General features: G+C 56.1%; 1 protein-coding gene across 1 annotated transcript; it reads left to right on the forward strand.

Moving 5' to 3' along the window:
* Positions 1-554: 554 nt before the first annotated feature.
* On the forward strand, positions 555-27,687 carry NOL4L (nucleolar protein 4 like). Its single transcript, XM_066330719.1, has 8 exons — positions 555-812; positions 6,296-6,437; positions 17,898-18,169; positions 18,582-18,767; positions 18,847-19,038; positions 19,126-19,248; positions 19,507-19,708; positions 22,522-27,687. The coding sequence occupies exons 2-8, from the start codon at positions 6,329-6,331 to the stop codon at positions 22,719-22,721; spliced, it is 1,284 nt and encodes a 427-aa protein (XP_066186816.1). The 5' UTR covers positions 555-812; positions 6,296-6,328; the 3' UTR covers positions 22,722-27,687.

Raw genomic sequence — 27,687 nt, forward strand, 5'->3', positions numbered from 1 at the left:
GGGCCCTCCCGGCTCTCCACAATGTGCTCTTCCAGGCGCGGCTCCGCGCCCCCCGCCGCGCCCGGCCCGGTGCGCCCGCCCCCCGCGGCCCCGCTCCCCTTCCCCCGCCGCCCCCGCCCCCTCCGCCCGCGGCCGGGCCCCGCTCGCCCCCCTCCGCCTCCTCGGCCCCCCCCCCCGGGAGCCGGGAGTGACGCGCTCCGCAGCGCCGGCCCCTCTCCCCGGGCAGCAGCTGGCTGTCAGCCTCTCCGGAGCGCCGCCAGCCCGGGCCCCCCTCCCTCCGTCCCTCCGTCCCTCCGCCCCGCGCTCCCCGCCGCGCCGCCGGGCTGGCGCAGGCCGGCAGGCCCCGGGCTCCGCTCCAGGTAAGCGCCCGCCCGCGGGGGGCTCCGGTACCGGCCCCGGGGCGGCGGGCGGGGGGGGGATGCGCGGGGGCTCCACGCGGCCGCGGCGCTGCGGGGCCGGGGAGGAGGGGGGGCCGGCGGCGGGCGGGGCGGGGCGGGGCGGGGGGGGCGGTGGCCGCGGGGCCCGGCCCCAACTCCGGGGGGAGCGGCCGCCCCGCGGCCCCGGGAAGTTGCGGGTCGCCCGCCCGGCTGCCCGGCGGCGGGGGGGGGAGGGCGGCGCGTCCTTCCCCGCGCCCGGCGCGGCTCCTCCGCGCCCGGAAGAGCACAAAAGCGCCGAAGAAAGTGGGAGGAGGCGGCGGCGGGAGCGCTCCGTTCCCCGGCCATCCCCGGGCACCGGCCCCGCGCTGCCATCACCACCGGCCCCGGCCCCGGCCCCGGGCGGGGATTGTGCTGGAAATAGCCGCCTCCCTGGAGGTAAAGCCCTACTTACGTGTCAATCCTCGCCGCACGCTGAGCCCCGCACACGCGCGGGCAGGGCTCCATCGCGGGTGTATCTATTTACCTGCGGGCGGGGGTAGGACGGGGACTCTCGCCCGGCGCCTAGCGCCTCGCTGCTGCGGGGACACACGCGTGGGAACCGCGTCCCACCGGGGTCCCGTGGCCGTCGGGGAGGGTGGGGACACGGGGACCTCGGGCCGCTCAGCCTACAGCGCTGCTCCTCCTGGCCACCGCCTCCAAAACCGGGTCCGTCCCCCCCCCGACACTCGCTTCCCGGTGCTGGGGGAAGAGCAAAGTGCCCTTTCACACCGCGCGGTATCGGGCACCGTCCCCACCTCGCATGGAAAAGCGAACGCCTGTGAGCAAGTTCAGGTGCGGGGGAGGCAGGTGCGGGGCTCCAGGGTGGTGGTGGGAGTCTGGTTCCCCCTGCCCCGCGTTCAGCACCTCCTCGCTGAACAGCAGGGACGGGGCAGCGGCTCCGGGAAGGGGCTGCGGGGCCGCCCCCCGCCCTGGCAGCTCCCCGCGCCTCGGGGCTGTGGGAATGCTCGGGGGGTTCCCAGAAGAAGAGCTCTTAGAGAAGGGGGAGGGGGAGAAAGGGATGAGCTTCCCTTCCTCTTCCATTTGCCGTTTGCCGTTAAAATTAACTGGTTTGCCCATTTTCGGGAACTAAGAAATTACTCGCGTTGTGCCGGGTCCCGTGGAAATAAGCAGAAATCGCGGTAAATAAGGACGTAAGTGACCTGACAAAGAGCGCCGGGGATGTTCTCTTTGGTGTGGGAATTGTACACACGAGTAAGCAGCGCAGTCACAGCTCACCGCCGCCACAGCCTGCGTACACCCGTGTGCTGTGAGGCTTCTCGGGTCTTTGAAGCAATGACCACCACAGTATTTGTGGCTGCAGTACCAATCTTTGACCCGGGGTGTTTTATCTTCCATTAGTAAGCCTTTCTCTGCGCTGAACTGGTTAAGTTAGGGTCAAATCTGGTTCAATACCTTCTTGGCATGCTCAGAGGGCTGGGTTTAAACAGTGGCTGAGACGGAGATGAGGCTGCCTTCCTGAGAGCTCGTCCCTGCGCGCCGCTGTCGGGGGTCACGGCGCAAGGAGCTCTGCCCTGGCCAGGTTTGGCAGGTCTGGGGGGTGCCCGTGTCGTGCACGGCACCGGCGTGGCAGCGGAGCAGCTCTGGGGGCTGGCAGTCACGCGTTGCCTTTTGTTGATTCTAAAAACACGGCTGGTTCTGGTGGGAAGCTGAGCGTGGCTGTGTGCTGGGGAGGTTGCACGGCACACAGCCTCGGTTCCTGCTCCGCGGAAGGAAATCCCATCGGGACAGTAGGCTGTGGCGTGAAAGGACATGTTTTAAAATAAAAGGACTTAAAGAGAGAAAATAAACCGTCCTGAGACTCGGAGCTTGGAATATTAAACGTGAGGCACAGCATGTAAATGACTGGAGAGAGATTGCAAGGCAGTCCCCTTGAAACTGAGCCCGGCTGTAAAATAAGCAGGTTACTGATAGTCTTGCATATATTTACGAGGTTATAAGAGTAGCTTCCCCCCCTGCCCTGCTCCAGCCCGTGCTGTGGGAGGCTGCTCTCCAGGAGGAAGAGCTTTGGTGAAGAAACATTGTCTAGCAATTACAGCCTTGCAGTCCGGAGGGCTTGATTAGGTTCCTGGATCTGCCAGCGACTCGCTGTGTTCTTGGACCAGCCAGGGTGGCTGTCAGTACCTGGGGTTTCCAGCTTTATAATACGAGGAATAGTTTTCTTACTCGCAGCGAAGTTGGGAAGCTCAGCGGACGCTTGCAGGCACAGTGCTTGAAGATCGTGAATGGAAAGTGGGACAAAAATGTGGAGTGTGAGCCCTGCACATGTGAGTGTCTGCCTCTGCTGGGTAGAAAATATTGGCTGTGAATGTCTCTAGAGCAGCTGTGAATGTTGGACTGTAGATAAGGAGAAAAGCGAGGATTTTGTTTTCCAAACCCTGAGTGGTGCCGGGAGCCCTGCTCCGATGTTTGGGTGTGCCCTGTGAGTGCAGCAGCAGGATCCGACTTCCCCTTGCAGCGAGGAGCTCTGCTGCCTGACCCTTGATCGCTCAGTCCCTTGAACATTGGAAACAAAGCGATGGGACTTTACTGCGGGCTGAGGAGATCTCTCCGGAGAGCTGGGAAAGGCAGGAAGGAGGAGGGCGGCAGCAGCAGTGCTGGGGTTCAGGGTTTGGCACTGGGCTGGCTGCTTGGGGCGCCACTGACACTTGCATCTGTGCCCACGAGTGGTGTGGAACTGGGGAAAAGGCAGCAGGTCCTGAGACAGGCACTGGTAATGGATTGCATTCTGTTTTCTAATGAAAGTTTCATTTGAAGTTTGTTTACAGGAAAGAAGAAATTAGCAGAGGGAATTCTCCTGAGAACCCAGAGAGGAAAAAGAATGAGCTGCCTGACTTGCAAGCCAAAAGAGGGTGGAAGGGTAGATTAGATTTACCGTATTGCTCCGAGTTGTGGCTGTTGCTGCTGTTGAGAAGCGCTTCCTTGTTTGGCTGGATGGGGAGCCCACTGCAAGGCTCAGCCTTCAGCCAGGTTACTGGCATCCAGGGAGGTTCAAAGCTCCCACCCAGCCAGAAATTTTGATCCTATTCTGGTGTCCTGTGCTTTGAGGCTGTATTTGTGCCGTGCTGCTGTCCCTCTGTGGCTGGGCAGTCGGTGCTCTGGACGCTGCTGCTGGGGCCTCCTGTCCCTGGGATTGTCCCTGGGATGAGGAGGCAGTGCCAGCAGTTCATGGGCAGCACTTGGAGGTCACAATGTTCAGCCTTCAGTCTCCAAGGGGTGTCCTGAGGCAGGAGTTTGCTGGTGGCCTCTGGTGTCCCTACAAGCAGTGAGGAATGCAGCCAAGGGCTAGTGCAGCATGCCAGAGCTGGAGTGATGGGGATGGCCAGAGCCACACTTGAGGCTGGGGCTTTTCTCTTTCTTTAGTAAAGAGGCACAAAGGTGTGAGGAGTTCCTGGGGCACTGTGGTGTGGGCAGAGCCAAGTGGCTGCGCAGACCCAGCAGGTACTGGATGCTCTCTCCGCAGTTCCCACTGCCAGGAAGGGTTCTCCTGCTGCCACCTGCACATTTGGCTTGGCATTCTGTTGGGGTGGGCTGTGCAGTGGGAGCTGTGAGGTGCCGGGAAGTTCACCCTGTTGGCATTTTGGCCAAGGGTATTACTGCTGGAAAGCAGAAAGCTCTGGCTGGAAAGCAGGGGGTGACTTTCTGGACTGGTGAACGTGTGACAGCCTTGTTTAACTTGAGTCATTTATAGCTTATCAGTTTCTGGTTTGATAGCCAGAGTATTTCTAATAATAGGCAAATGTTATTGCACCTCTAGAGAACTGTACACATTTATAAAGCACTTTACATTGCATGTACATGTGAGGCATCCTTCCTGTCACTGCTTCTCTCCCATGTGTTGAGTGCATGGAGAACATGATGCCTCCTGGGTTGTGGTTTGTGTGCTGAGGCTGGATGTCCTCTGCAGCTGAGCCTGAACAACCTGAAAACATCGTGGGTCGTTCCCCGGGCTCCTCCTCCTCACCGGACAGGTGAGAGACTGTGGGCAGCAAGGACCTTGGCATTTGCATTTGTCTCTTAAGCCTGACAGTAATCTTGAGTAAGCCATGTGAAGAAGGCCAGATATTAGGGTGGCTGCCTCCCTGCAAATGCTTACAATAAAGAGACTATTTATAGTTTGCAACAGGGAGACCTTTGCAGTTCTGTTCCTGTACGTACAAGATGGAGTTTCTGAAGAGGCAGGATTGCCATGTGGCTGGTGTAGCAGTGGAGTTGTGCTGAGCCGGGGACAATGTGCCTGTTTCTACCTTCTGCCCTCCTGCTCAGCTCCACCTGGGCACAGGGGGGCTGCTTGGGGACACTTGATGGGTCTGGGGTCAGGGTGTCCCTGTGAGGGGCACGCTTGGGGCTGCCGAGCCCTGTCCTTCTGTCCATCAGTCTGTCCCTTGGTGCGTGCAGGGTTTCACAAGCCGTAAATTCCAGGAAACTCCCCGGGAGGCACATGGAGGGAGCGGGCTGGGGGCGGCACAAGCCCTGAGCCAGCAGATGTGTCTGCAGGGACGAAGAGCTGGGAGGAAAAGCACAAACCTGTCTTTAAAGACATTTGTTTGTTCACAATAAAAACTATCAGCCAGCGGCAGCCAGACAGGGCCATTTTTATGAGGAGCAGGCGTAGATTGGAGGGGTGCTGCCAATTACTGCTTACACGGAAAGGGAGCGGGGATTGTATTTTATCTCAGGACCAGGGGGAGGGTAAAAAAAAAATAAGAGCGGAGAGGTTTACAAGCCTTTGAAATGTTTCAATCAAAGGAAAGCAGAGTTGAAAGCGGTTCTGGAAACATTTTTGGTGTTCCCTTGCACCCCAGGGCTGTCTGTGCCCCTGGCTTAGGGAGGGGAGCAGGGAGAGGAAGGCAGATAAAGGGATCACCAGCAGGACCGTGTCCGTACGGGAACACGGATCTGCTTCCTCCCAAGCTTTGCGTTGGGAGAGTTCAGCCTGGGGAGGTCCCGCAGCCCCTCCTCTCATTCAGGATCTCAGTGCTGCCTTTATGATGATGGTTTTGAAATCCTGTGGCTGACCTTTCCGGCGCTGGAAGTGATCCAAGGGCTGTGTCTCGAAGTACTGTAAAGGTTAGTGAGAAGGGAGAGAGGGAGAGAGAAAATGTCCTTTGAGCTGCAGAAGTGGGAGAGAGGAATGTCATCTATGCCATCGTCAGGGAGCAGGCGGCTGGCTGGGGTCCCTGGCCTGAGCTGGGGTGTCCTTGCCTTACTGGGGACCTCACTCCCCCATCCCCTTCCCAAGGTGTGCTGTCGTTTTTGATCAGAGTACAGAGGCAATATCCCTCTGGAGAGGTCTGGAGGAGCCTCCTCTACAGCATGAGGCAGTGCAGATCTTTGGGGATACATACCTGTGTCCAGATATGCCCCAGAAGCTGCTCCTTCTGCTGCCAGTCCTCTGGTGATTCCTCGTGTAGCAGATGATTTGATCTCAGAAAAGCCCAAGTTGTTTTATGGAGCCATTTCTCGCCTGTCCTCAGCTCCCCCAAGCCGCTGCCTCACCAGGAACACTCTGGGGTGGATGGAGATTAAAGGGTAAACTCCAGGGCTCAGCCATCCGCTCCTACAGGATGTGAGCTCTTTCTAATTGTCCTCAATTAGAGACAGTGCCATTGCTCAGGCAAGTCTTCAGGCAGGAAGCAGAGCCCTGGTCCCCGCTGGGGCAGCCACCTCGCCCTGCGCAGGGAAGGGCTGCTTGCTGTGGCCTTGGGAAGCCCAAGGGGCCAGCAGGACTTCTCAGGGCGGGGAACAGGAGCTGCCCACCCAATTGTTTTTAGGAAGGAGTGTGGTGAGGAGATGTTAAAGCCAGAGAAAGGAGGAAAGGAAATAGCTCCATGAGTTAACCCTTTCCTGTTTGCCTCCAGGATGAGACGTCGGTGAGCAGCGAGGACTTTGATATGAACGACTCCACATGGATCTCAGCTGACCAGCACCTGAACTCCAGCCTGAGCCCCAGCCAGGACGAGAGCATGCGCAGCCCGCAGAACCTGCACGGCCATGAGGACGGTGAGTACCCCGGCAGGCAGGAAGAGCCCCAAGCCTCTGCCACAGGATGTTTTTGTGACTTATTAAACATTAACCAGTCCTTTCTGATCAGGTGTCCCACCTGTGGGATGGATTTCATATCAGCTCAGAGCTGGCTTCCAGTCCTTCCAATTTAGCCTCTGGGCTCCTGCTCAGCTAGGGCCCTGTCCAACTTGGAGTGGATGGTCCTTCTGCCTGGAGCTGTCTCCCAGCTCCTCCAGAAAGAGGTCACTAAGAAGTCCCCTTCTAAGGGGAGGACTTGGTTCCCCAAGTCCTCTTCCCAGGTGATGAGGAGAGAGCACTGTTAGTTCTGAATACAGGGAGAATGCCAAGGCTTTGCAGTGCACTCACAGGTTTCTGTGTTTGGAGAGCTGCACCTTTGGCAGTTCTTGCATCCCCTGGGCAAGAAATTGTGAATAATCTGCAGCAGCCACAGCGATGTTGTGTGGGGTGAACATGGGTGTCTCCTCCCTCAGGGCAGGCGGTTGGAAGGGCTGAAAGCAGCACACATGGGCTGGGTGGGAGGAAGAGTTTTGTGAAGAGAGGTGGTGTGTTGCGTCTGTGAAACATGCAAGCTTAAAATAAAAGAGCAAGTAAATAAGTGGTAGAAGTATGAGTTCAGGTCAGAGTTCATTGCTGTGATGCTTGGGAGGATTTGGTGGTTGGACTGTTACTGGCTTTTGCTCAAGAGGTTGAATCCCTCATTGTCCCAGCCTGGCTGCTGCTGGGAGTGCAGGACGAAGCAGAGGAATTTGAGGAGCAACTGAGACTGGGTCGGTCCTGCTTTAAGAAAGGGGATTGAAAAACCACCCATAAGGAAAGAAAAGGCTTTTGTGCTGTCAGGTCTCCCTGGGGTGGCTTTTAGCTGGTGGTGTGGCCAGTGGCATAGATGGTGGAGACAGAAGGAGCAACAGGGACACTGCTCTCTTCAGTCCCAGGGACAACAAGGCCACTGCTCTCTTCAGTCCAGTGAGTTGTGGCATTTCAGTTTCCAGTCCAAATCTGCAGTTTTGGGAAACCGCTGGTTTTCCCTAGCCAGCCCCAGCTCTGCAGCCAGGCAGCCTTGGTGAGGATATGAAACCTGACTGCATGGCACTGCAATCCCAGTGATGGGACAGGCATGGGCCCCTCTGCTTGCCCAGGGCCCCACGGGGCTGTGTCTTGGCAGGAGGAAGAGTGTTGTGATGGTGACACAGTTGCTCCCATAGAAGCTTTTGTCTCTTCAGGACTAGGCTGCAGCCTCCACCTCAACAAGCCCAGCCTCTCATCCCTGTGGCCTGATTGGGTCTCTCTGTACCCCCTGAACTTTGCCATTCTCCCTTTGGGACATTTCGGGCTTGTGACTTAGCCCTCACCACTGAATTCCCAAGTCTCATTTACAATCTAGAATGACACAGTTTTGATCCCTTTGCTGAACACTGTTATTCAACAGGACAGTAATTTAATAAGGCACTCAAGTATTTAGGCAAATCAAGATGTTCTCACTAAATCTAAATCCTCTCTCTCTCTCTGTGTCCTCTTAGGAATTGCTTCCAATTTTTCATGCCCTGTGGTTTTCCTTCAGAAGCAGGTGTCCTCTTTGGGGCTCTTCTTGGCTCCTTTAATTTCTTTTGTAAGGTTCAGTGATGAGAAATAAAGCAGAAATAGTCCCGTAGGAATGCAAGTGTCCCTGGTGTCAGCATTGGTTGAACTGGGTAGACTTTGGTGGATCAGAAGTGATGGTGTCAGAAAAATAAGCCAGCCAAGCCCAGGGTGACAAATGAGACCCATACAGAAAAAAAAAAAAAAAAAAAAAAAAAAAAAAACAAAAACAAAAAAACCACCACACAACAAAAAACAAAACAAAAAACAGATGGGAATTGTGATTTTCACCAAGTTGTCATACTTCAGAATAATTTTGTGGACTGAGGTTTTGTGCCTGTGGTGAATTTGCATGATCTGTATCAGAGCTCTAAATACAGACTAATGCCCTCTGCCAAACCAATGCTCCTCCACCCAAGAATGGAGCACAGACAAGAGTGGGAAGGGAAGAAGGACAATGGAGTCACCCAGGAGGGCAGTGGGTTAGGAGAGGAGCATGGAGCAGAGAAGGAGGATGGGGCAGAGGAGCATGTCGTGAGAGGAAAAGCAGATTACTGCTGTGGGGAAGGGAACGTGCACAAAGTGTTGACCACTCTTCAATTTCCTCTTCTCTTGACCTATGAAAGCTTGAGGGTTTTTTTCTGGAAACAAATGTGTTTTCTGTGTTCACATGAGCTTGCTGAGGCTGTGCAAAAAACGTGAGGAACCAGCCCACATAAGCTGTGGAGCCTCCTTGGAGCCCAGCTGGCCAAGCTGCCAGCACAGTGTGCCTGCACTGGGGCAGCACAAGTACTTCCAAGCTGGAAGTTTGTCCACATCTCCTGTGCTCAGTTGTCCCCTGTGCCCTGCAGTCCTGCAGAGCTCCAGCCAGCACTAAAGTAAGCCCCACACATCCCCTGCAGCCAGGCTGGGCTCAACTCCGGGCATCCTGGTGCTGCAGAGGGATCTGGCTGCACACCACGTCCTTGTGGGGAGCTTGTTCAGGACTGGATACTCTCTGCCTTCAGGAAAACCTTTTGAGTTACTAAATTGGTCCTGCCTGCTGCTGTTTGATGGGTGTGATGCTTGGAGTGTGTCTTCAGTGAAAGGCTTGCTAAAGTATAAAGTTTTAATGAAGAGTTGCCTAGTAGGAGAGCAGTATCGTCTGACACACTTGTTAAAAAAGTCTTGTTTAAAGGACCAAAGCACCAGCTCCAGGTATTTTCAAGGCTCGGGAGTGACAAGTGCTCTCCTGTGGCATAGAGCAGAGTTGTCTGAAATCCAGAGAGGCGGGAGAGCAGGGAATTGTCATCTCATACTTTGATAAACAGGTACCTGCTAAATCATCAGAGGCCTAAAAAGCAGCTGGGACAAAAGCCAACACCTTCTTTGTCCTGCGTACCCAGAAGCCTTGGCCCAGTACAGCCATGCTACAACTGGTGTCAGCCCTGGAGCTGCAGGGAGAGCAGAATATACCTAAAGAGTGGGGTGGGTCATGGACAGAGCAGGCACTGTCAGGAGAGCAGGGTTCCTGCTGGCTCAGTGGGACTTGGGGCACACTGGCCAGCCCTGAGCAGCGACACTGAGCACACACTCGCTCCTTCCATTTTCCTTTGTTACTCATCCTGCGGGCCCCAGCACGGAAAACGTGAAACTCCCAGCAACATCCCTTCCCAGTCGGATGTTGCTCACAGCGTACGTGCCCGCAGGAAGCCGCCGGCTGCCCAAAGCAACAGCAAGATCAACACAAACTCTGCTGCTGGAGCGGAGCTATTGTGCCGGACATCCTGGAGGGACACATCTGTGGGAGCCAGCACACACTGGGAGCAAAGGGACCCTGAATGTTGCGCCGTCCTGCTGTCTGGGCCCATCTCCATTCCTGAAGGCATCCCATGCCCAGTGCTAGCTGAGCACAGATCCCAGGCCCTGGTTCTGTGCTGCTGTGGCAGTCTGAGCTGGGCTCTGTCCATCTTTCCATCTTCAGAGCCTGTCTGCTTCCACAGGCGAGCACTACAAACCTCCCAGTTCAGTCTGGTGTGTGGGGTTGAGCGGGGTATCCCATCACAGGGGTGCTGGGTATTCCACCCCGGGATCTGCTGTGACTTTCTGGCAAGTGCAGTGCCCTTGAAAGTAAAGCAGGAGTCAGACCTCAAACCTCAGTGTGTGACATGGCAAAGTGCTTGAACTCATAGAGAAGAGCCCCTGTCTTGCCCACTAACAGGATGCACCTTGCCTTGTCCCTGGCTGTACATCCTGCTCTACTGCCCAGGAGCAGCACTCAGCCCACAGGCAGGGCTTGCTGCTCACCAGCCTCTTTTGAAGAGCAGAGAAAACTCCTGTGTGTGTGGTGTGCTCACTCTGTGTGGGGAACATGGGGTTGCTTCATGGCACCATGTTGGACTGATCCCCTTCTGCTGAGATCCCCACGTGCCGTCCTCACTTGACTGGCAGCGTCCCCGCTGAGTCTGTTCTGCCCGGAGCAGCAGTGGCTAATCCAGACCTTGGAGAAAGGACTTTCTTAACCTACTTAACTGTGAAGGCACATGCTTCTTGGGGGCATCCCTTGAGGCAGCTGGCTAGGCAGGCTTCTGGGTGTTGGGGACGTTCCTCAGGAGGGCTACAAAGAGGGACCTCAAGGACATGTGGGCAAGTATTATCTGTCCCAGGGACTTGTAAGGCGTGTCACTCCTCTGGACACCTTGCCCTGGGATATTTGGGATGGCACAGAGCTGTCCCCAGCAAAGCAGTCTCTCTGCTGGTATGGCACATGTCCCACAGCTCTGGGTCACACTGTTGGCACTCAATGAGATGCCCACAATGCGCTGCACATCACCAGCTCCCCTGAACCACCAGCCTAGCAGAGCTTTCTGGGGAGGAGCTGCCTCTTGCCAAGTGCTGACCAAAAGCCAGGCTCCATCCCCAAGTGATGTCCCACTCCACAACTGTGCTTCTGACAGCTGGCCTCTGACCATGGGGCAGTGGTGCCCACCTCACTGTGCCCTCACAGGGTCACTGCTGCAGCACTGGGTGTCACACAGTTCCCAGGGCTTTCCTCAGCCAGCCTAGCGCTGCTCCAGGTGAATACAAACACCCTTTGTAAGCCATAGGGGGAGCCCAGCAGACCATGGGCAACTGTCTGATGGCTGGCTAGTGCAGGACGTGGCCTGTGAGCCCCAAGACACTTGCTTAGCCCAGGCTGCAAAATACTCACTGTTTCCAGGGCTTTGTGCACCAGTGTTGAATTTTGGCCCCCTAAAGCCTTAGCTCTAAACAAGACTAGGGCCAGTAGCCTGGCCTTACTGCAGCTAGACACAACCTTATCTCGTTTTCATTAGGGATATATTTCCTCTTTCTCCATGGTGTCCCCATGCCGTGCTGGCTCCACAGCAGGAGTCAACAAATGTGTCACTGCCTTGCCTGAGCGGTCTGTGCTGGTGACTCCATTCCTGTCACCTCTTCCAGGGGCACATCTGCTCCTCCCGAGCAAAGGCCCTGGCCTGTGATAAACACCCTCGTTTCGGTGTCCTTTGAAAGTTGTCCTTCCCTGTTGCCAGGCTGGGGAGTGCAGCAGGGACACTGTGAGGCTGTGGTGGTTTTCCCAGCCTGGTGCACTGAGCTCGGCTCCAGCTCTCTCATGGCTGGTGCAGGCTCTGCCAAATCAGTGAGTTCATCCTGCTGGTACACAGAGCAGGGTTTTGGGGGTCTCCTCCTTAATCTGAAGCAGAAAGGATCACCAGGCTACGGACAGCCAGCACCACATGTGCCCCTCCTTCCTCCCCAAACTGAGTACTCCCAACCAGAGGGGTGAGTGGAGACAGTGAAGTGAGCCCCACAGTGCTAAATGACAGTCCCTAAAGGATTGGGGGTGCACAGGAGGGTCTCTCTGGTGGTAGGTCTGTGTTGGAGACACCAGCTCGGCATGAATCCAGCCTAAACCCACCAAACCCGTTTGTTTGGCATGGGGAGAGGCAGTGCCCAGGCAGCATGGGGCCACAGCGTGTCCCCTCCCTGCAGCAGGATCCGGGTGGCTGCCAGCAGCAGTGGCACAAGGAGAGGCTTGATCTGTGCCACCTCCTTCCTCAGTGTGAGCAAGGGCCAGCTCCTGGCTCAAGCATTCCTTGAGCAGCAAGGTGGCTGGAGGAGCAGCAGTGGGAAGGAAGGGACAGTGTTTGGGAGGAGAAGGGAAGGACACAGAGAGTGTTTGTGACAAGGCTGCTCTGTGCAGCAGGAGCTGACGAGCTTTGGTGCATGGGAAAATGTCCAGCACGGGGCTTGGCGCGGTGAGATCCCGGTGCCGGAGGGAGCTGCTCCCTGGGGCTGGGCAGTGGAGCTGGGGGGAGACGGCACTGGGGGGCACCTTTCATGGCAGGGGACAGGGAGGCGGCCGCACAGCGCTGCCTTGTCCGGCCAAGCTCTCCCTGCAGACGCGCATTGTGTCCGGCCGTGCCAGATGTCTGGCTCGTCAAGGGCTCTGGTCAAGGCAGGGACCCAGGGAGGGAGTGTGGAGGGTGGACACTTTGTCTGGGACATAACGAGGTTTGCGTTAGCGAAGGAAGACAGGAAATAGAGCGCCTTAACTGGAACCTGGCCAGCCCCAGTGCACTGCGGCCCTTGGCCACGTTGCTTTTTTTCTTTCTTATGCATCTTGGAGGCAAACGCTGGGCAGGACCTGGAGAAAATGGGCTCCGTGCTCTGACTGCATGAGCGGTGCGGGGCCAGGGCCTCTCCTGCCACTCACCACCCAGTTGTGGGTGCGGGATCCCTGCAGTGCTGATGCTTTGCTCCTAATGAGTGTGGCTCTAACACCCCGCAGTGGCCCCCCCACAGGGCCCCCATTCCCACTCAGTCTCTGTAATTTGTATTAAGTATCCCTTCCTCGCAGGCTTTCCTCCTCCCCTTCTTCCCCTTCTCGTCTCTTTTGTGAGTGAATAATTTATGGCACTTTTCATCTTCCTGGCTGTTGTTCCAGGCAGGCGGCGGTGGGATGCTCTGTGCCCTCCTGACAGCCACTCCCAGGCTGGGTGTGCAGCTCCATCCTTTTCCGGTGCCACAGCAGGCTGGAAATGGGACAGACCCACCCACGAGCCACAGGAACTCAGGTGTGGCAGAACCACTGCCATTACCCCTGGAGCCATAGCAGGCAGGGCAATGGCTGGTGGATCCATGATGGCCCATGGGGGCACCAAAGGTCACTGGTGGGACCTGGCATGGCTGTGACACCCACAACTGCGCAGGCAGGTGGGCAGCAGCCAAGGGAAGGCTGTCCCAAGGCCGGCCAGGGGTCCCATGGCAGTGAGACGTGGGCAGAGCCGGGTGGACCCTGGCCCACTGCATGGTGCGGGGCTGCGGCGAGGTTTCCGTGGGCCGCTGGCTCTTACATAAGCTCATTGTTTCCTGAGTCAAAAGAGGTTTTGTCTCCGCTCTGGAGATGTGACAGGAGGAGGAACAATTTGCCCCATTCATCTTTAACTCTGCTCTGGAGAGTGGTGCCGTGGCCTGCGCCGGCAGAGACGTTAAACCCAACCACTTCCCCGCTGTAAAATCTCCCGGGGAGCAGGTGTTGGAAATCGCCCCTTCCCCTCCTGATCTCCTCAAATCCAGCGCCACAGAAATCAAGGATAATCCAGCAGCCTCTTCAAAATGAAAACGCTGAGCCCTGATTAATTCATTTAATAAGTGACTGATCCCCTCCTCCCCCAGCACCGCGGCCCAAGAAGCCATTTTGCTTCTTGCTCTCCTGGGCTGATGCCGGGGAGATGCCGGGGCTGCAGCAGAGGCACAAGGCTGCTCCCCCACAGCCACCTCACCAGCCTCACCACGTGTCTTGTCGTGGTCTGGCCTCTGCAGAGGGGCTGAAGAGGGCAGCAGTCCATGGACCTCAGGGCCAGCTGCCTCTGTTGGGCTCTCCAGCCTCACCAGTCTGTCCCGCACGGTGCCAGGGTCTGCTCCACCTCCATGCAGCCCAAGGAGCCCCAGCTCGAGGGGATTAAACAGGAGAACGAAATAGTCCCGTTTTCCAACCGAAAGATCAAACCAGTTAGAAGTGACATTGTTTTTGCAGTTCCATCTGCTTCAATTAGGGCACGGGGGTGGAGCAGGGGGGCTCCCAATTATCCTCATTAGAGGGGCTCCTCGTGCAGCCAAGCTCCAGCCGTGAGCAGGGAGCTCACCAGGCTCGTGCTGGTTGATAATGAATATATTCATGGATGTGCAGCCTGGCCTTGCTCGCCTGCTGCTGCTGGAGCCCTGCTCCTGACATGTGCTTTTGGCACTGCTGGGAGATGCGGAAAACCTCTCCAAGCTCCGGAGCTTGGTGGGTTTTGCCAGAATGGAGTGTGGTCAACACAGCCCCACCACTGCTCAGAGCCCTGACACAGCTGCCAAAGCAAAGCAGGAGCCTAAATCTGGTCCCAGCACCCAAAGTGGGAGTGCTTTTGCTCCCTCTCCCCCAGGTCCCACTTTGCTGTGGGGTGCCCCAGCTCCTCTCAAGAATGGCTGTGGGCTGGAGGTACCCCAGTGAAGCTGCCCAGGGAGCAGCCCTGTCCCCATCCCCAGCCCTGTCCCTATCCCCATCCCTGTCCCATCCATCCAAACAAGGAGATTGCAGCTCCCTCCTGAGCTCATCTGCATTTTCAAGCTGGCTCGCCATTCCCACCCAGACCCAAGGACTCACCAATTTGAATTTGTGGCCATTTCTCTGCTCACAATACTGAGAGTAACCCACCACTTTGTGTATGGAGCTTCTGGGAGAGCATAACTTGTAAAAATACAGAAATAAGAAAATATCTGTAGCTCCTGGGTTTAAAAACCTTATTATTTACATATATCCATCTTTGTATAAACTAAATTGTTGTTTCAGTAGGTGCTGGCCACTGATATTAGATTCCCATTTCATTTCCTTATCCCACCTGGCAGGTTCCTAGAGACATCTTCCTCTTTGTTTGCAGTATCTTTTGCCTGTAGCAAACCCAGGGTTCATAAATGCAGCAGCATCGAGTGGAAACCTGACGTGCAGCTGCTGCTGCGTGTGTTTTGTGTGACACAAAAGAAAACCTGAGACATGGAGGAATAGGGCCAGTCCAGGTGTCACCCCCAGGATCCTGTCCGATGTCAGCAGCCAGTGCAGGACTGTCACTGCCTACAGGAATGGGGGGCCAGAGTTGGGGGCTGTGAGGAGGCTGGAGGTGGATGGGCAAGGGCAGAGTAGGATGCCCAGGGTGGAGTTGGGGATACTTAAGGAAGATTGGGGATGTCGGGGATAGATTGGGAATGCTCACAGCAGGTTGAGGATGCTTTCATCCCGGCAGGGCTGCCCAGAGGAGGTTGGGGATGCCCAGGACAGGTTTGGGGATGTTGCAGGACAGGTTGGGGATGCTCAGGGCACCTGCACATTTTTCTCCCAGATGACGCCTCTCTTGGTGCCCTTGCCTGGCAGGGATTTTGTGCCATGGTGGGCCTGAAGCCCTGCTGGTGCAGGCAGCCATGCCAGGGGCTGCCGAGGAGCTGAGGGAGGAGGTCCCCACCATCCTCCTGGCCACGACACCGATTGGCCCAACGCTGTTGCTGTGGCTGTGCCCAGGCCGATGGCTGGGCCTGGCCTACAGCTCGTGCCTCCGTGCAAGGGAATAATTCTCCTTAATCCTTCTGAGAGGCATCACTGGATGAGACTGGAGCCTCCCTCTGGGAGCCCCATCTCCCCTGGCGCAGAGAACAGTGCTGGGGGAGGGACAGCCGCCATCCTGGGCAGGGAGGCCTCTGTGCCCCCGGCCACCTGCCTGCTCCTGCTGGGGCCACAGCCAAGCCAGCACTGCTCCTGCGCCCGGGCTGAGGGACAGCAAAACACTGGGGAGCTCAGCACCAGACCAGTGCCCTGGGCCAGGAGGGCTGTGGGGCAGGACGTGACAGTGCCCCCAGGATCCTGCCCCTCCAGATGCAGCAGGAACCTGTGGACATGGTCTGGGATGCAGCCGCCACCCACTGCAGCCCCACCATTGCAAACACTGGGACAGGAGACCAGAGCTCGTTTTGGGGAGGTGGCTTGGAGGGTGCCCCTGGATAAATGCTGGCTGCTGAGCCCCTCTGGAGCCCCGCACTCCCTGGCACAGAGAGCTTGGACCAAATGCTTCTGCCAGGACCCAGCCCCTTGGTGGGGCGGGTGACGCCTGCCACCGGCCCAGAGCACCCGGCACATAAACACCACCCCGGGGATTAGGTCAGCTCTGGTCATCGCTCAGACGAATAAGTGGATCAGCGCAAGAGAAAGGAGGGGGAGGGAGCTCTGCTGAGCAGGGAGCTCCAGTAGGGACCTTTTAATTTAGGGGCTCATGGGGCCAGGAGCTGCCTTGGCGCAGGCGCGGGGCTGGGCAGCGAGCGCTGGCGCCCGTGGCGGGGTGACTGGGGACACGCGGCGGCAGCCCCGGCCGGCCCCACAGTCAGCTCGGATGCCCGAGTGTCCTCAAGTGTGTTTATTTTAAGGGATACAAAGTCCTGGGCCACCGCAGGGTCACCTCAGCACTCGCCCAGCCTCGCAGGAAAGTTTCCCGCAGGTGCTGGCAGGGGGAGGAGGAGGAGAGGAGGGTGGATGGCAGCAGCTGGGCACCATCCCGCCGCCCTGCGCCCGCACACCTTTGGACCTGGCGCTCATGTGCCATCGGCGCAGGGCTGCGGCCGCCCCACAGCCCCGGCCCATTGTCCCAGGGTGGCCGGGCCGGGTGCAGGGACGGCCATCTGCTCGTCGCTGCCGACAGCTTCTTTGTTCACCGCCCGGCGCACGCTGGCGCAGGAAGCGGCTCCCACGTGCTTCGCCCTTTCCCTCTCGCGGAGGCACCTAATGAAATAAAGGATTTACTGCGGTGAGGGGGAGGGAAGGGAGCAGGCTGAGCAGTTTGAAATGTCGTGCCTGGCCCCAGGGCTGGGCTCCCTGGCCAGGTGCAGGCAGGGTGGGTGCAGGCAGTGCCAGGCTCTCTGCCACTGCTGGGCTGTTCTTTGGGAGCCGCCATGGTGGGAGCAGGAACAGGCAGGGGGATGGTGCCGGGACCTGGGGTGTGAATGCAGCCAAGATTTGTGCACAGGGTGTACGTGGCACTGCCATTGCCAGGGTCCTGACCTGTTTGTGTAGTGGGGAAAAAGCTTTGCAGGTGCTGTGGGGATGGCTCTGGGACACGTGGAAACCAGGAACAGGAGTGTCCATGTAGGGTGTAGGTCACTTGGGCTTTGAGTGAGAAAGGAAGGACATCGTGCAGCCCCTGTCCCCTCCCTGCAGCAGCATGCCAAGGAGGAGCCTTGCTGGGTGGTGTGCCAGCTGTGAGCAGAGCTCCTAATGCTGCTTCCAGGCACCATGGATTCAGGGTTTTCCCCACCCAAGTGAGCCTGTCCTCATGTGTCATCCCCATGGCCCAGCACTCTGCAGAGCACTCTGTACTGCTGGCTAAGCATATCCCTTAGCCAGCAGTGCTGGAATTTGTCACTTCCCACTGCACCCAGTCCCAAACTGGGCCAGAAGGATGGCAGGGGACCTGGCAGGGAGAGGCAGTGCCCCTTTCTCCTCCCTGCAATGCAAACAGAAACCGAAAAGGACCAAATTCCAAAGTTCTTATTCAAACCCAGGCACCATAGCTAAGGGCGGAGGCGTGGGGACTGTCACCTGCAGAGGGATAGGTGGCTCGGGCATGGGGCACGGCAGCACCTGGTGTACTTTGAGGGATGAGGGAATGGATCCCTGTGACAATGACCTTGCAGGCTTGGACACCAGCATTTGTACTTCCATCTGCTGCATCCCAGGGTCCAAAGGCAGCCTGGCCCCCAGTGACAACTCAGCCCAGAGCAGCCTCAGGAAGGTGGCCATAGGGTGCCAGGGGGGTGACCACACGTCCTTCCTTGCAGATGACTCCTCATCAGAGAGCTGCAGCGGGAATGGCTCCTCCACCCTGAACCCCTCCACGTCCAGCAGCACGCAGGGCGACAGCGCCTTCCCCGAAATGAACGGCAATGGCACCGCAGCCCCCATGGACTTCACCGCCTCCGCTGACGACCAGCCCATCAACCTCTGTGACAAGCTTACACCCGCTCACATCACCCCTTCCTACCAGTCTGACAGCTGCAGTGCCGACGGGCTGCGCAGCAGGGTCAAGTACGGGGTGAAAACCACAGCAGAGGTACGGCCTGGGATGGTCTGGGAGAGCCAGGGACATGCCCCACACCCCAGTTGCCCCAGAGCTGAGCACTGCAGTGGGCTCACTTCACCCCTGACCAGCTGTGCCACAGCCACCATGTGACAAGGAGCCCATTCATGCTGGGTTAGGCAATGTTTCCCACAAGATCAGGCAGAGCCATGGCGCCACCAGCCATACATGCCATTGGACCTCTGTGTTATCACAGGCTTGCTGAGGCCACCATGCTCCCCCCTGCCCAAAGCAGGCAGGAGGTGACACGCAGGGGTGCCTGGCCATGGGTTCACCTCCCTGAGTTGCAGGAGGGCCTTCAGGAAGGGGGACAAACCTAGTGAGACAAGGAGAAAGGGCAGGTGCATGAGGTGAGAGCTGCTGGTGATAACCCGTCTCTTCTCAGTCCCCCCCGTACAGCTCTGGCAGCTATGACTCCGTCAAGACAGAGGTGAGCGGCTGCCCCGAGGACCTGACTGTCGGCAGGGCCCCCACAGCTGATGAAGATGATGATGACCACGACGACCATGAAGACAATGATAAGATCAATGACTCGGAGGGGATGGACCCGGAGAGGCTAAAGGCCTTCAATGTAAGGAGAGCTCCACAGGGAGGGTGAGCCCACCTACCTTCTGTCACGGGGTTCCCACCACCTGTCTTCTCATTTGCAGATGTTCGTGCGCCTTTTTGTGGACGAGAACCTGGACCGGATGGTTCCCATCTCCAAGCAGCCCAAGGAGAAGATCCAGGCCATCATCGAGTCCTGCAGCAGGCAGTTCCCCGAGTTCCAGGAGCGGGCACGCAAGCGCATCCGCACCTACCTCAAGTCCTGCCGTCGCATGAAGAAGAATGGGATGGAGATGGTGAGTGGCTGCCCCAGGGCCCTGCCCCTCGTCCCAGTGCCCAGGGCAGCACATCCCTGAGCATCCTCTCTGCTTGTGCCCCTGCAGACCAGGCCCACGCCACCTCACCTGACCTCAGCCATGGCAGAGAACATCCTGGCCGCCGCCTGCGAGAGCGAAACGCGGAAAGCAGCCAAGAGGATGCGGCTGGAGATCTACCAGACCTCCCAGGTACGGGCTGGCAGTTGGAGGTGGGCGAGGAGCAGAACTGGCAGTGTCCTATGGTGGGGTCAAAAAGCTTTCTGAAAGTCTGAGGGGCTGCAGAACAGAACCCTGTGGTGTATCCTGATACTCAGGCCAATGGGGATGGGAATGCTGGTTTGGGTTGGCCACATTGCAAGACACCAGGCATCCCTGCACTGTCCATCTTGCTGGCCACAGAGGACAACCAGGCTCCTTGCTGAATAGGTCTGTGTTCCCCCTATGCAGGATGAACCGATCGCTCTAGACAAGCAGCATTCCAGAGACTCCACAGCCATCACCCACTCCTCCTACTCACTGCCAGCTTCATCTTACTCCCAAGACCCAGTCTACATCAATGGAAGCCTGAACTACAGCTACCGTGGCTACGGGTCCCTGGGGGGCAGCCTGCAGCCCCCCGCATCCCTCCAGACGGGCAACCACAGTAATGGTAAGTGGCTGTTCTGGGGGCACGGGGAGCCCACCCTGGCATTGCCTCTGCCCATGCCTGGGCAGTGCACCAGGGGCTCCTGGCATCCCCTGCCGTGGGATTGATCTGGTTGCTGGAGGAGAGGCAGGGGCTGCTCCCACAGGTCCCACAGAGCCCAGTCGTGACAGCACCTCTCCCACCTCTGCACAGAGCTGCTCCAAAATCCCCTCTTGTCCCTTCTGCCTGGTGGCTCTGCTCACGTCATCGGCAGGTGGTTAATTGTTGAACTGCATTTGGAAGGACGGTTTGGGTGGCACTGGTGGAGGGAAGGAGTGTCACTTAAAAAAAAAAGGAGAATCTGTACCAGATCCTCTGTTAATTATTAACAGGGGCGGCGCCTATCGCTGCCCTGATCTCCTGCTGGTATGAGCTGTTCTGCTCTTGGGATGGGGACAGGGTGAGGGGCACAGCCACAGCTCAGGGGGGCTCTGAAGGGCTGGGGACTGCCTGGGAACAATTGAGGAAAGCAGGACTGCAGGACAGGAAGGCAGGAGAGTGTAGGCAGAGCTTGAGATTAGGAGCAAGTGAACAGAGCAGAGTATCCTGGGCTAAAGCAGGGGGCATAGGAAGGCTCGAAGGTACCTGGTGACTCAACTACACCTGGAGCGAGAGGTATGAGATGAGACCAAGTGTTCCCTCTGACTTTGTCCTGCAGCAGTGGTGGCAGGAGGTGCTGGGTCCCTTGCCAGTCCTTGTCCAGTCCTTCCACAATCCCCAGGTTGCCATTGCCTGTCCTGGTGCGCTCTGGGCTCCTGCCTCAGCCCACCCCGACGGGAGCCAGGATTTGGAAGGATGTGATTTCCGGAGGCCTGAGAGATGCCTGTCTGGGATTAACTCTTATCATCCCTTCCTAATGCTTCTTAACCCTGAATAAAGATCCTGTCCCAGCCTCCAGCTGCTGAGATCTAATCCTCACAGCAATGGTTCCTCCCCAGAACAGCACAGGCACTCGGTTCCCCACTGCCAGGCACCCTCATTTGCCTCTTCCATGTGAGACAGTGAATGTGCAGGAAGATCCCTGCGCAGCCCCAGGAGGAGCACACAGGCCCCAGGTGCAGCACCCAGCAGCACCTGGCCTTCTTTCTTTCCCAGGGGATTTTTAAACCTCTGTTTTGCAGTTGTCTTTCCCAATCTCTGGCCCAGTCCTTCAGAGCACTCTGCAAGGAGCTGCATCTTTTCCTCTCTCTGAGCAGAGGCCCTGCAGGGCTGTGCTGCCCAGAAGTGTCTTCACCCTCCATCCCCCACCTCAGGCAATTCTTGCTCAAGCCCACATCCCTGCTCCCAGCTCCTTCTCCCTTGGCGAGCTGGGAAACAGGCTCAGGCTCAGTTTACTGCTGCCTTTTCTGTCCAGTGAAATTGCTTTCGCATGAGAGCCTCCTCCTTCTTCTCCTCCTCCTCCTTCTCCTCCTCCTCCCCCACTTTGAAGCTCTGGTTCTCTTGGCATGGAACACTTCTGCTGGTGCTGCTCCTCCCGCAGCTCCAGCACTGCTTTCCTTGAATGCTTTCCATTCCAGCCGGGGCGAGGAGCTCCCCTCCCTGCCACCATCAGCACTGGCACCCACCTGGACTTGAGGGCAGCTGGACTCTCCCATCCTGGTTTGCAAACAGCCTCAGCACCCAGTCCTTGCTTTGTGTCCCATGGCTGCATCAGACCACCCAGCAGGAGCTCAGCTGTCCCAAAGCCTTTCTCCAGCATCACCAACTGCTCCATCCGCGTGCAGCACTTCAGCTCACAGCCCAAGGATTAGTTCAGTGTCTTCTCTCCTTCCCTCCTGGCTGAAGCCTTGCCAACCTCCTCTCCCTTGACTACTGTCACATCTCTTGTACATCTCTTGGCACTCCTCATTTCCAATTGATTGTGTGTTTCTTGGTCTTTGTTTTGCTTGTCTTACTTAGTCCAACATGAAGCTAAGTCCACTTTTTCCCTTGCCTTTACCTGCTGGGGTCACTCGTCAAGATAAACCAGGGAAGCACAGCCCATGTGGAATGTTACTCCCCATGTGCAGAGGGAAAACCAGAACCTAGAAGGTGATTTTGATGGTGCATCTGCCAGTAGCAGTGCTGGTTTACCTCCCAGCAGACCCTCTTTTCACAGAGCTGTGGGCCAGGCTGCAGGATGGGATTTTTGTCATGTTGGCTCTGAGGCATCTTTACAGAATGGCAGAATTATTTTGTTTGGAGGAAGCCTTATAGCTGACTTCACTCCAATCCCCTGCCACAGGCAGGAACACTTTCCACTAGGGCGGATTGCTCCAAGCCCTGTCCAACCTGGCCTTGAACACTTCCAGGGATGGGGCAGCCACAGCTTCTCTGGGCAATCTGTGCCAGGGCCTCACCAATCTCACAGGGGAGAATTTCTTCCCAGTATCTCATCTAAACCTGCCCTCTGTGAGGCTGAAGCTGTTGCTCCTTGTTCTGTCACTCCATGCCCTTGTCCAGAGTATCTCCGCAGCTCTCTTGGAGCCCCTTCAGGCCCTGAAAGGAGCTCTAAGGTCTCCCCAGAGCCTTCTCTTCTCCAGGCTGAGCAACCCCAATTCCCTTAGCCTGTCCCCGTAGCAAAGGTGCTCCAGCCTTTTGAGCATCTCTGTGGGCTCCTCTGAACCTGCGTTCCTGTTCCAGAGGCACTGAGTGGCTGCTCTGGTGTCTGTGGGAGCTCCTCACGTTATCTGGGCACTGTGGGGACCTTCCAAGTGATGCAGAGGTCTGGAATCACAACAGGATGAGCACGGAAAAGGTTGCTGTGCCCGAACTTCCCTCTCACTTTTCTTTGGCAGGTCCGACCGATCTCAGCATGAAAGGTGGGGCCTCCAGCACAGCCCCCTCCAACAGCACCAGCCGGGGCATGCAGGCGGCACAGCTCAGCCCCACGGAGATCAGCGCCGTGCGGCAGCTCATCGCCGGCTACCGGGAGTCGGCGGCCTTCCTGCTCCGCTCTGCAGACGAACTGGAAAACCTCATTTTACAGCAGAACTGACTCCCCGTGTCTGCATCGCTCCTCGGTCGACAAGACAATTTATACCTGCTAGAAAGAGGCTCCCGGCGGCGTCCTGCTCAGGACCACCATCGTCCTCCCGCCACGCGGTGGGCACATGTAGTTTTAGAAGGTGGGATCCAAAAGACCTGTTTTCTTTTACACTCCAAGCACCTGGGACTTCAGGCACAAGGACACGTTTTGGAACCGTACCAACACCTGTGCCTCCGGCTGACCAGAAGCCAACCCTGCAGCTTGGAAGGATGTGGGACTTTGAAGGGCAGAAGGGAGCCTGGGGAGGTTTGGGGCTGCAGATGTATTTAGAATAACCTTTGTGGACCCAAATGTTAGATTCCCATCCCTGGATAATTTCCAAGTCTTAGGTGAGCTGAATCACATATTTATTGAGGAATGGACCCTCCTCTCCCCTTAGTAATTTATTTTTCTGAAAATGGATTCTTTTGAGTTTGTACAGATTGCCAGTTTTTTGTCTGTCTGATCAGAAGGAATTTATTCCTGTGAAATAACACATTCCATATCACTACACTACTAATTTCCAGGCAGCTCTGCCTGTTTCTCTGGTGAACCCTTGTCCCACAGGGAGCGAGTTTGCCATCCAGCCCTTGACATCAAGGCTGCTCAGCCTCCAGTGAGCATAGGTGGGAGCTGAACAGCAGCACAAGCGTCCTGCTTAGGCCTTTGTTCTAAGGGGTCCCGTAGCAGCAGTGAGGTCTGAACCTCCCGCAGAGACTCGGCAAGCTCAGCAGACCTCCGGCTGGAAGGACATCTCACACTCATTAAAGTCATTGCAGATAAGAGAAGGCAGGAAGAAAGGAAGGAGATACCTGAGAAACACTGTCTTGCGGTCACCATCCGTACTCTACCTCACACTCCATTGTGGGCTTCTTCCAGGACTGGCCGCGCCGGTCCTGGGAGACAGTGAGTGTTGCAGACATGGGGATCGTGCCGAGGAGGCTGGAACCTCCGGCTGGGGTCCTGCAGTGCCCGGCCGTGCGCTCCGCTCCGTCCGCAGCCAGCCCGGGGGAGCGCCGGGACAGGAACCCCCGCGGGGGTGTGAGGCAGGGCAGCCCCAGGGCTCACCCAGGTGAGCTGGAGTGGTGACCACCTGCTTCTGCGGGGGAGACGGGCAGCATTGAGCAGCAAGAACTGACAAAGTCCTCTCCGGGGCCCGGGATCCTTCCCCCTCCCTGCTCACAGTCCTGGAACAAGCCCACAGTTCCCAAAGTGTGGAAGAACCGTAGTCCAATGACCATTCTGCCCTGTTTCCACCCCCCCACAACGATGCACTTCGTTTTGCTCAGTGCAATACCTACTGCCAGTGCTGCTAACCCAGGGACCTCGCTCCGGCCAGGGGTGCTGAGCCCAGCCCAGCAATGCAATGTGCTCTGGAGCTGTGCAGAGACCAGCGAGGGTCCCGCTGCTCCCTGTCCCCTGCAGCCCCCCCACTTGGCTGAAGTCTACACCATGAGATAGAAATTCGATAAGTGTAAAGCCGTTTTGTAGGTAGAAACTTTCTTGGTTTGGAGCCAGGTTTTTATCTTACGTTTTGGCCACTCAGAGCCAGTGGCCAGGGGCTGCTGCCTCAGGGGCCAACGCTGGTGGCACAGGCTTGAGCAGCTGCTGGTCCAGCCAGGAGCAGGCCTGGGCAGTTCCCCTGTACCCTCTGTACCCCAAGATGCTCCACACACTGGAAGAGAAGCAAAATTTTACCCTGCTCTTAGTCTCAGAACAGAAAAAGCTGCTGGCTCCTGAGGCCAGGCGTGCCTGGCCCCGCAGCAGAAGGGATCACCGTTGCATTGACTGTTTCCCCCAAACCTTAAACTTTCCGTAGCATTTGGAGAAAAGGGACCCAGCCCCTCACCACGGGGTGCAGCTGAGGGGTCAGTGCAGAGACGAGGTGATGGTGGCTCTTAGACCTGAGCAGATGCTGCAACCGGGAGCATCGTGGCCACAGCCATCCCCTCCTGCCCGCAGTGGGGAAGGGGCCCCGGGGACGACAGCCCCCAGGCAGGGCTCAGACTTAACGCTTTCCCCAGCACTTCACAAGCCTGCTTGGTTTGTCCACTGCATCCTCCCATACTTGGAATTTATGTAAATATTTATTTTTGTGTGAATACCATGAAGTAACAAACCTTTGACAAAATCTGTAACCGCAGCCATTTGTGAAAGTCTTACCGTTCAGGCAGGAGAGGCAGAGACAATCGCTGTCCCGGGATTCTCCCTCTCCACGGTCTCCCACCCACACCGGTGCCTCTCTCCTCGGCAGAGGCAGTGGAACCTTTAGCCATAAGTTTGCCATCAGTTTGTACTGAAACAGAGGTAACCCGGGGGCACATGGACAGACCACCAACAGCCACAGTTGGGTTAAGTTTTATTTATCCAAGTCATTCCTGATCACCTCTGAACCTGTCTCGGCACATGTGGAAGTTCAGGAGCTCTCACACGTGGTCAAACTGCTGTAGAGGACACCGAGGCCGCGTCACCACCCTGTCCCAGCACCTGATGTTCATAACCTGCAGCTGAATGGTACAGACTCGGATTCCCAAAGCCCTGGTGACAGCCACATCTGGGACAAATTGTGAAACAAACAGGATTGACTCCGAATTTCTGTCAGGGATCTTTTTTTTTTTTTTTTTTTCTTTTTTTTCCCTCCCCTTTTTTTTTTTTTTTTTGTGAGCCACAGCTTTCTGGTTCCTTTGGCATGAGCTTCACAGACATCTCCGTGCTCTGCAGCTGCTCCGTGCTCCACCGTGGCTCCCTGTGCTCCAGGACTGTTCACAGCCATATTCCTGCGCTCTCACCGGGCAGGACGGGGTCAGGAATTGCTAGTCCAGGTTCTCAACAAGAAGGAACAAGCAGGAGCAGAATACACCAGCTTTCCAGATGTCTGAGAGGTGGAAGGAGAATGCTGGGTTAGCAAATGGTCTGGATGGTCTTGGGTTCGGTTAAGAAAAGCTGATCACTGGTCGAAAAAAGATTTTTTTTTCTTTTTGTTTTTTTTTTTTTTTAGATTTAATTTAATTTCAACACACCCATCCTGCCCTGGATGTGCGGTTCCCATGATGCTGTTTCTCTATGGGAGAGCGTTCCCGGGGTTGTGAGCAGATGTAACTTGTACCTCCCTTGATCCCAAGGGCCACTTCCCTCCCGGAGCGGCCGTCGGATTTAGTACCAGTTCATGAAAAAAAAAAAAAATGCTGCTTTGAACTCAGAGGGTTAATATACTTTTGATTTGTAATTTTTTGTAAAACTTTTTACAAGGTAGCATAGTATTTCACCAGACACCAACTACAATCCGTCCATGGTCTGATTTTTATATAATTTAGTGGTGCTTTAGAAACTTTTGTTCGGTTGTTTCGGAGCTGCACAGCTCAGTTCTTCGCCTGTATCTACCTAAGACCAATGTGAACCTTTGTATTTTTGCTCCTAATTTTGGACTCAGTGAAAGTGTACTGTTTACATGTACAGAACTCCCGACCCCGTGTGTTCTGCCAGACCTGCTGTTGAAGAGGAAGCTGCCCCTCACCCAGTTCGTCTGCTTAACCCAGCCACAGCCTCACCCACCCACCGCCACGCGCCCGCCCGGAGGGACACCCCACCAAACACAGACACCCTTTAAGCAATTTTGGGTTTTGCACAAGCTATTGTATATTTTTTTTTTTCCCCCTTGGTAGTTGTACGGATCTGCTGCGATTCCAATCGGGAGCTGATCCGGAGCTCTGATGCACCAGATCTGGGCAGTGCTGCTGCCTTCCCCATCCTCCTCCTCCTCCTCCTCCCACAGCGGCGGGAGGGCGGCGCTGCCCGTAGGGTCCAACTGATGTAGGGGAGCAGTGGAAGGAGCAGGGGAAAACACTCCTGAACAGAATTGGGAATACTTTAGGGAAGGGGGTGAGCTCGCCCCAAGCCGGCCGCTGGTTTGGGGTGGAGGGTGGGAGCGCGGTCCCTCGGGAGGCTCCCAACGAGGGAGAAGAGGCTCTTTGGGAAGCTGGTGCCTTCCCGAGGGCTCACATTGAAAGCGTATGGCACTTAATCCAGCTTCTAAGGTGACACTTTATTGCTTAATCAATTGATTCCTTTGGAAATGATATTTTTGCAGATAGGCACCTATGCAACTTCATGTGGCTCTTAAGCAGATGAGCACTTCCTCCTCAACGAGCTTGATAAGAGTTATTTGTGTTATATACTGTGGATTTTTCCAGTAAATGTGGCTTAATATTTTAATTCTTAGAATGTGTGTCTATTATATATGTGATGCAACTTAATTCTGTTCTGTTTGTGGAATGATTAGCACAGGCCAACTCCCTGTCCCCTCACTTAACAAAGACCAATGAGCTGTTAATCGAGCTGTTATCTCCATGGTATTACTTGCTAAATGCACTGATTTCATAAGTATGTGGAATCCTTTTTTTTTTTTTTTTTTTCTTTTGAATCTGTATATCATATATAAGACTGAATCTACTTAATAAACACTGTATAACAAAAAGGGCTTTCTCCTCCACTGTCGAGCCCCGCTGGGTGCTGCTGGCCCCAGCGCTGCCTCTCGCCCCGGGCCCTGTGCGAGAGGTCGGTGCCATCAGTCACCAGAGCGGGTTCTAAATTTAGGTGTTAAAAGGAAGAAAAAAAGAAAAAAAAAACCCAAACCAAAACATGTCTCAGTCCTGTTAATGTAAGCTGTGCTTTCCATTCCGTAACAGACAGCGTGGGTTACCGGAGAGAGCAGTGGCAGCACTCACAAAGGGGGCAAGGCACCAGTTTTATGCTTAACTTATATTTTGACAAAATTAATTTTGTGAAGTGTCTGGTTTTTGTGAGAAAAAAAAAAAAAAGATAAAAAGAAAAAAAAAAGTTTTCATTGAAGTTTGTGCAAAGTTCTCCCTCATGGAAAATACTGATTTTTCGTTATCAGCTTTATTCACTAAGTATAATAAACCTTTGCATCCATAAA

This window comes from Sylvia atricapilla, chromosome 16 (assembly GCF_009819655.1).
Source record: "Sylvia atricapilla isolate bSylAtr1 chromosome 16, bSylAtr1.pri, whole genome shotgun sequence".
Lineage (NCBI taxonomy): Eukaryota > Metazoa > Chordata > Aves > Passeriformes > Sylviidae > Sylvia > Sylvia atricapilla.

Coding starts and splice junctions, on each gene's coding strand:
- NOL4L (XM_066330719.1), top strand. CDS start 6,329: ATGAACGACTCCACATGGATCTCAGCTGACCAGCACCTGAACTCCAGC. Junction 18,170..18,581: donor GGGTGAAAACCACAGCAGAG/GTACGGCCTGGG, acceptor GTCTCTTCTCAG/TCCCCCCCGTACAGCTCTGG. Junction 19,249..19,506: donor AGATCTACCAGACCTCCCAG/GTACGGGCTGGC, acceptor CCCCCTATGCAG/GATGAACCGATCGCTCTAGA.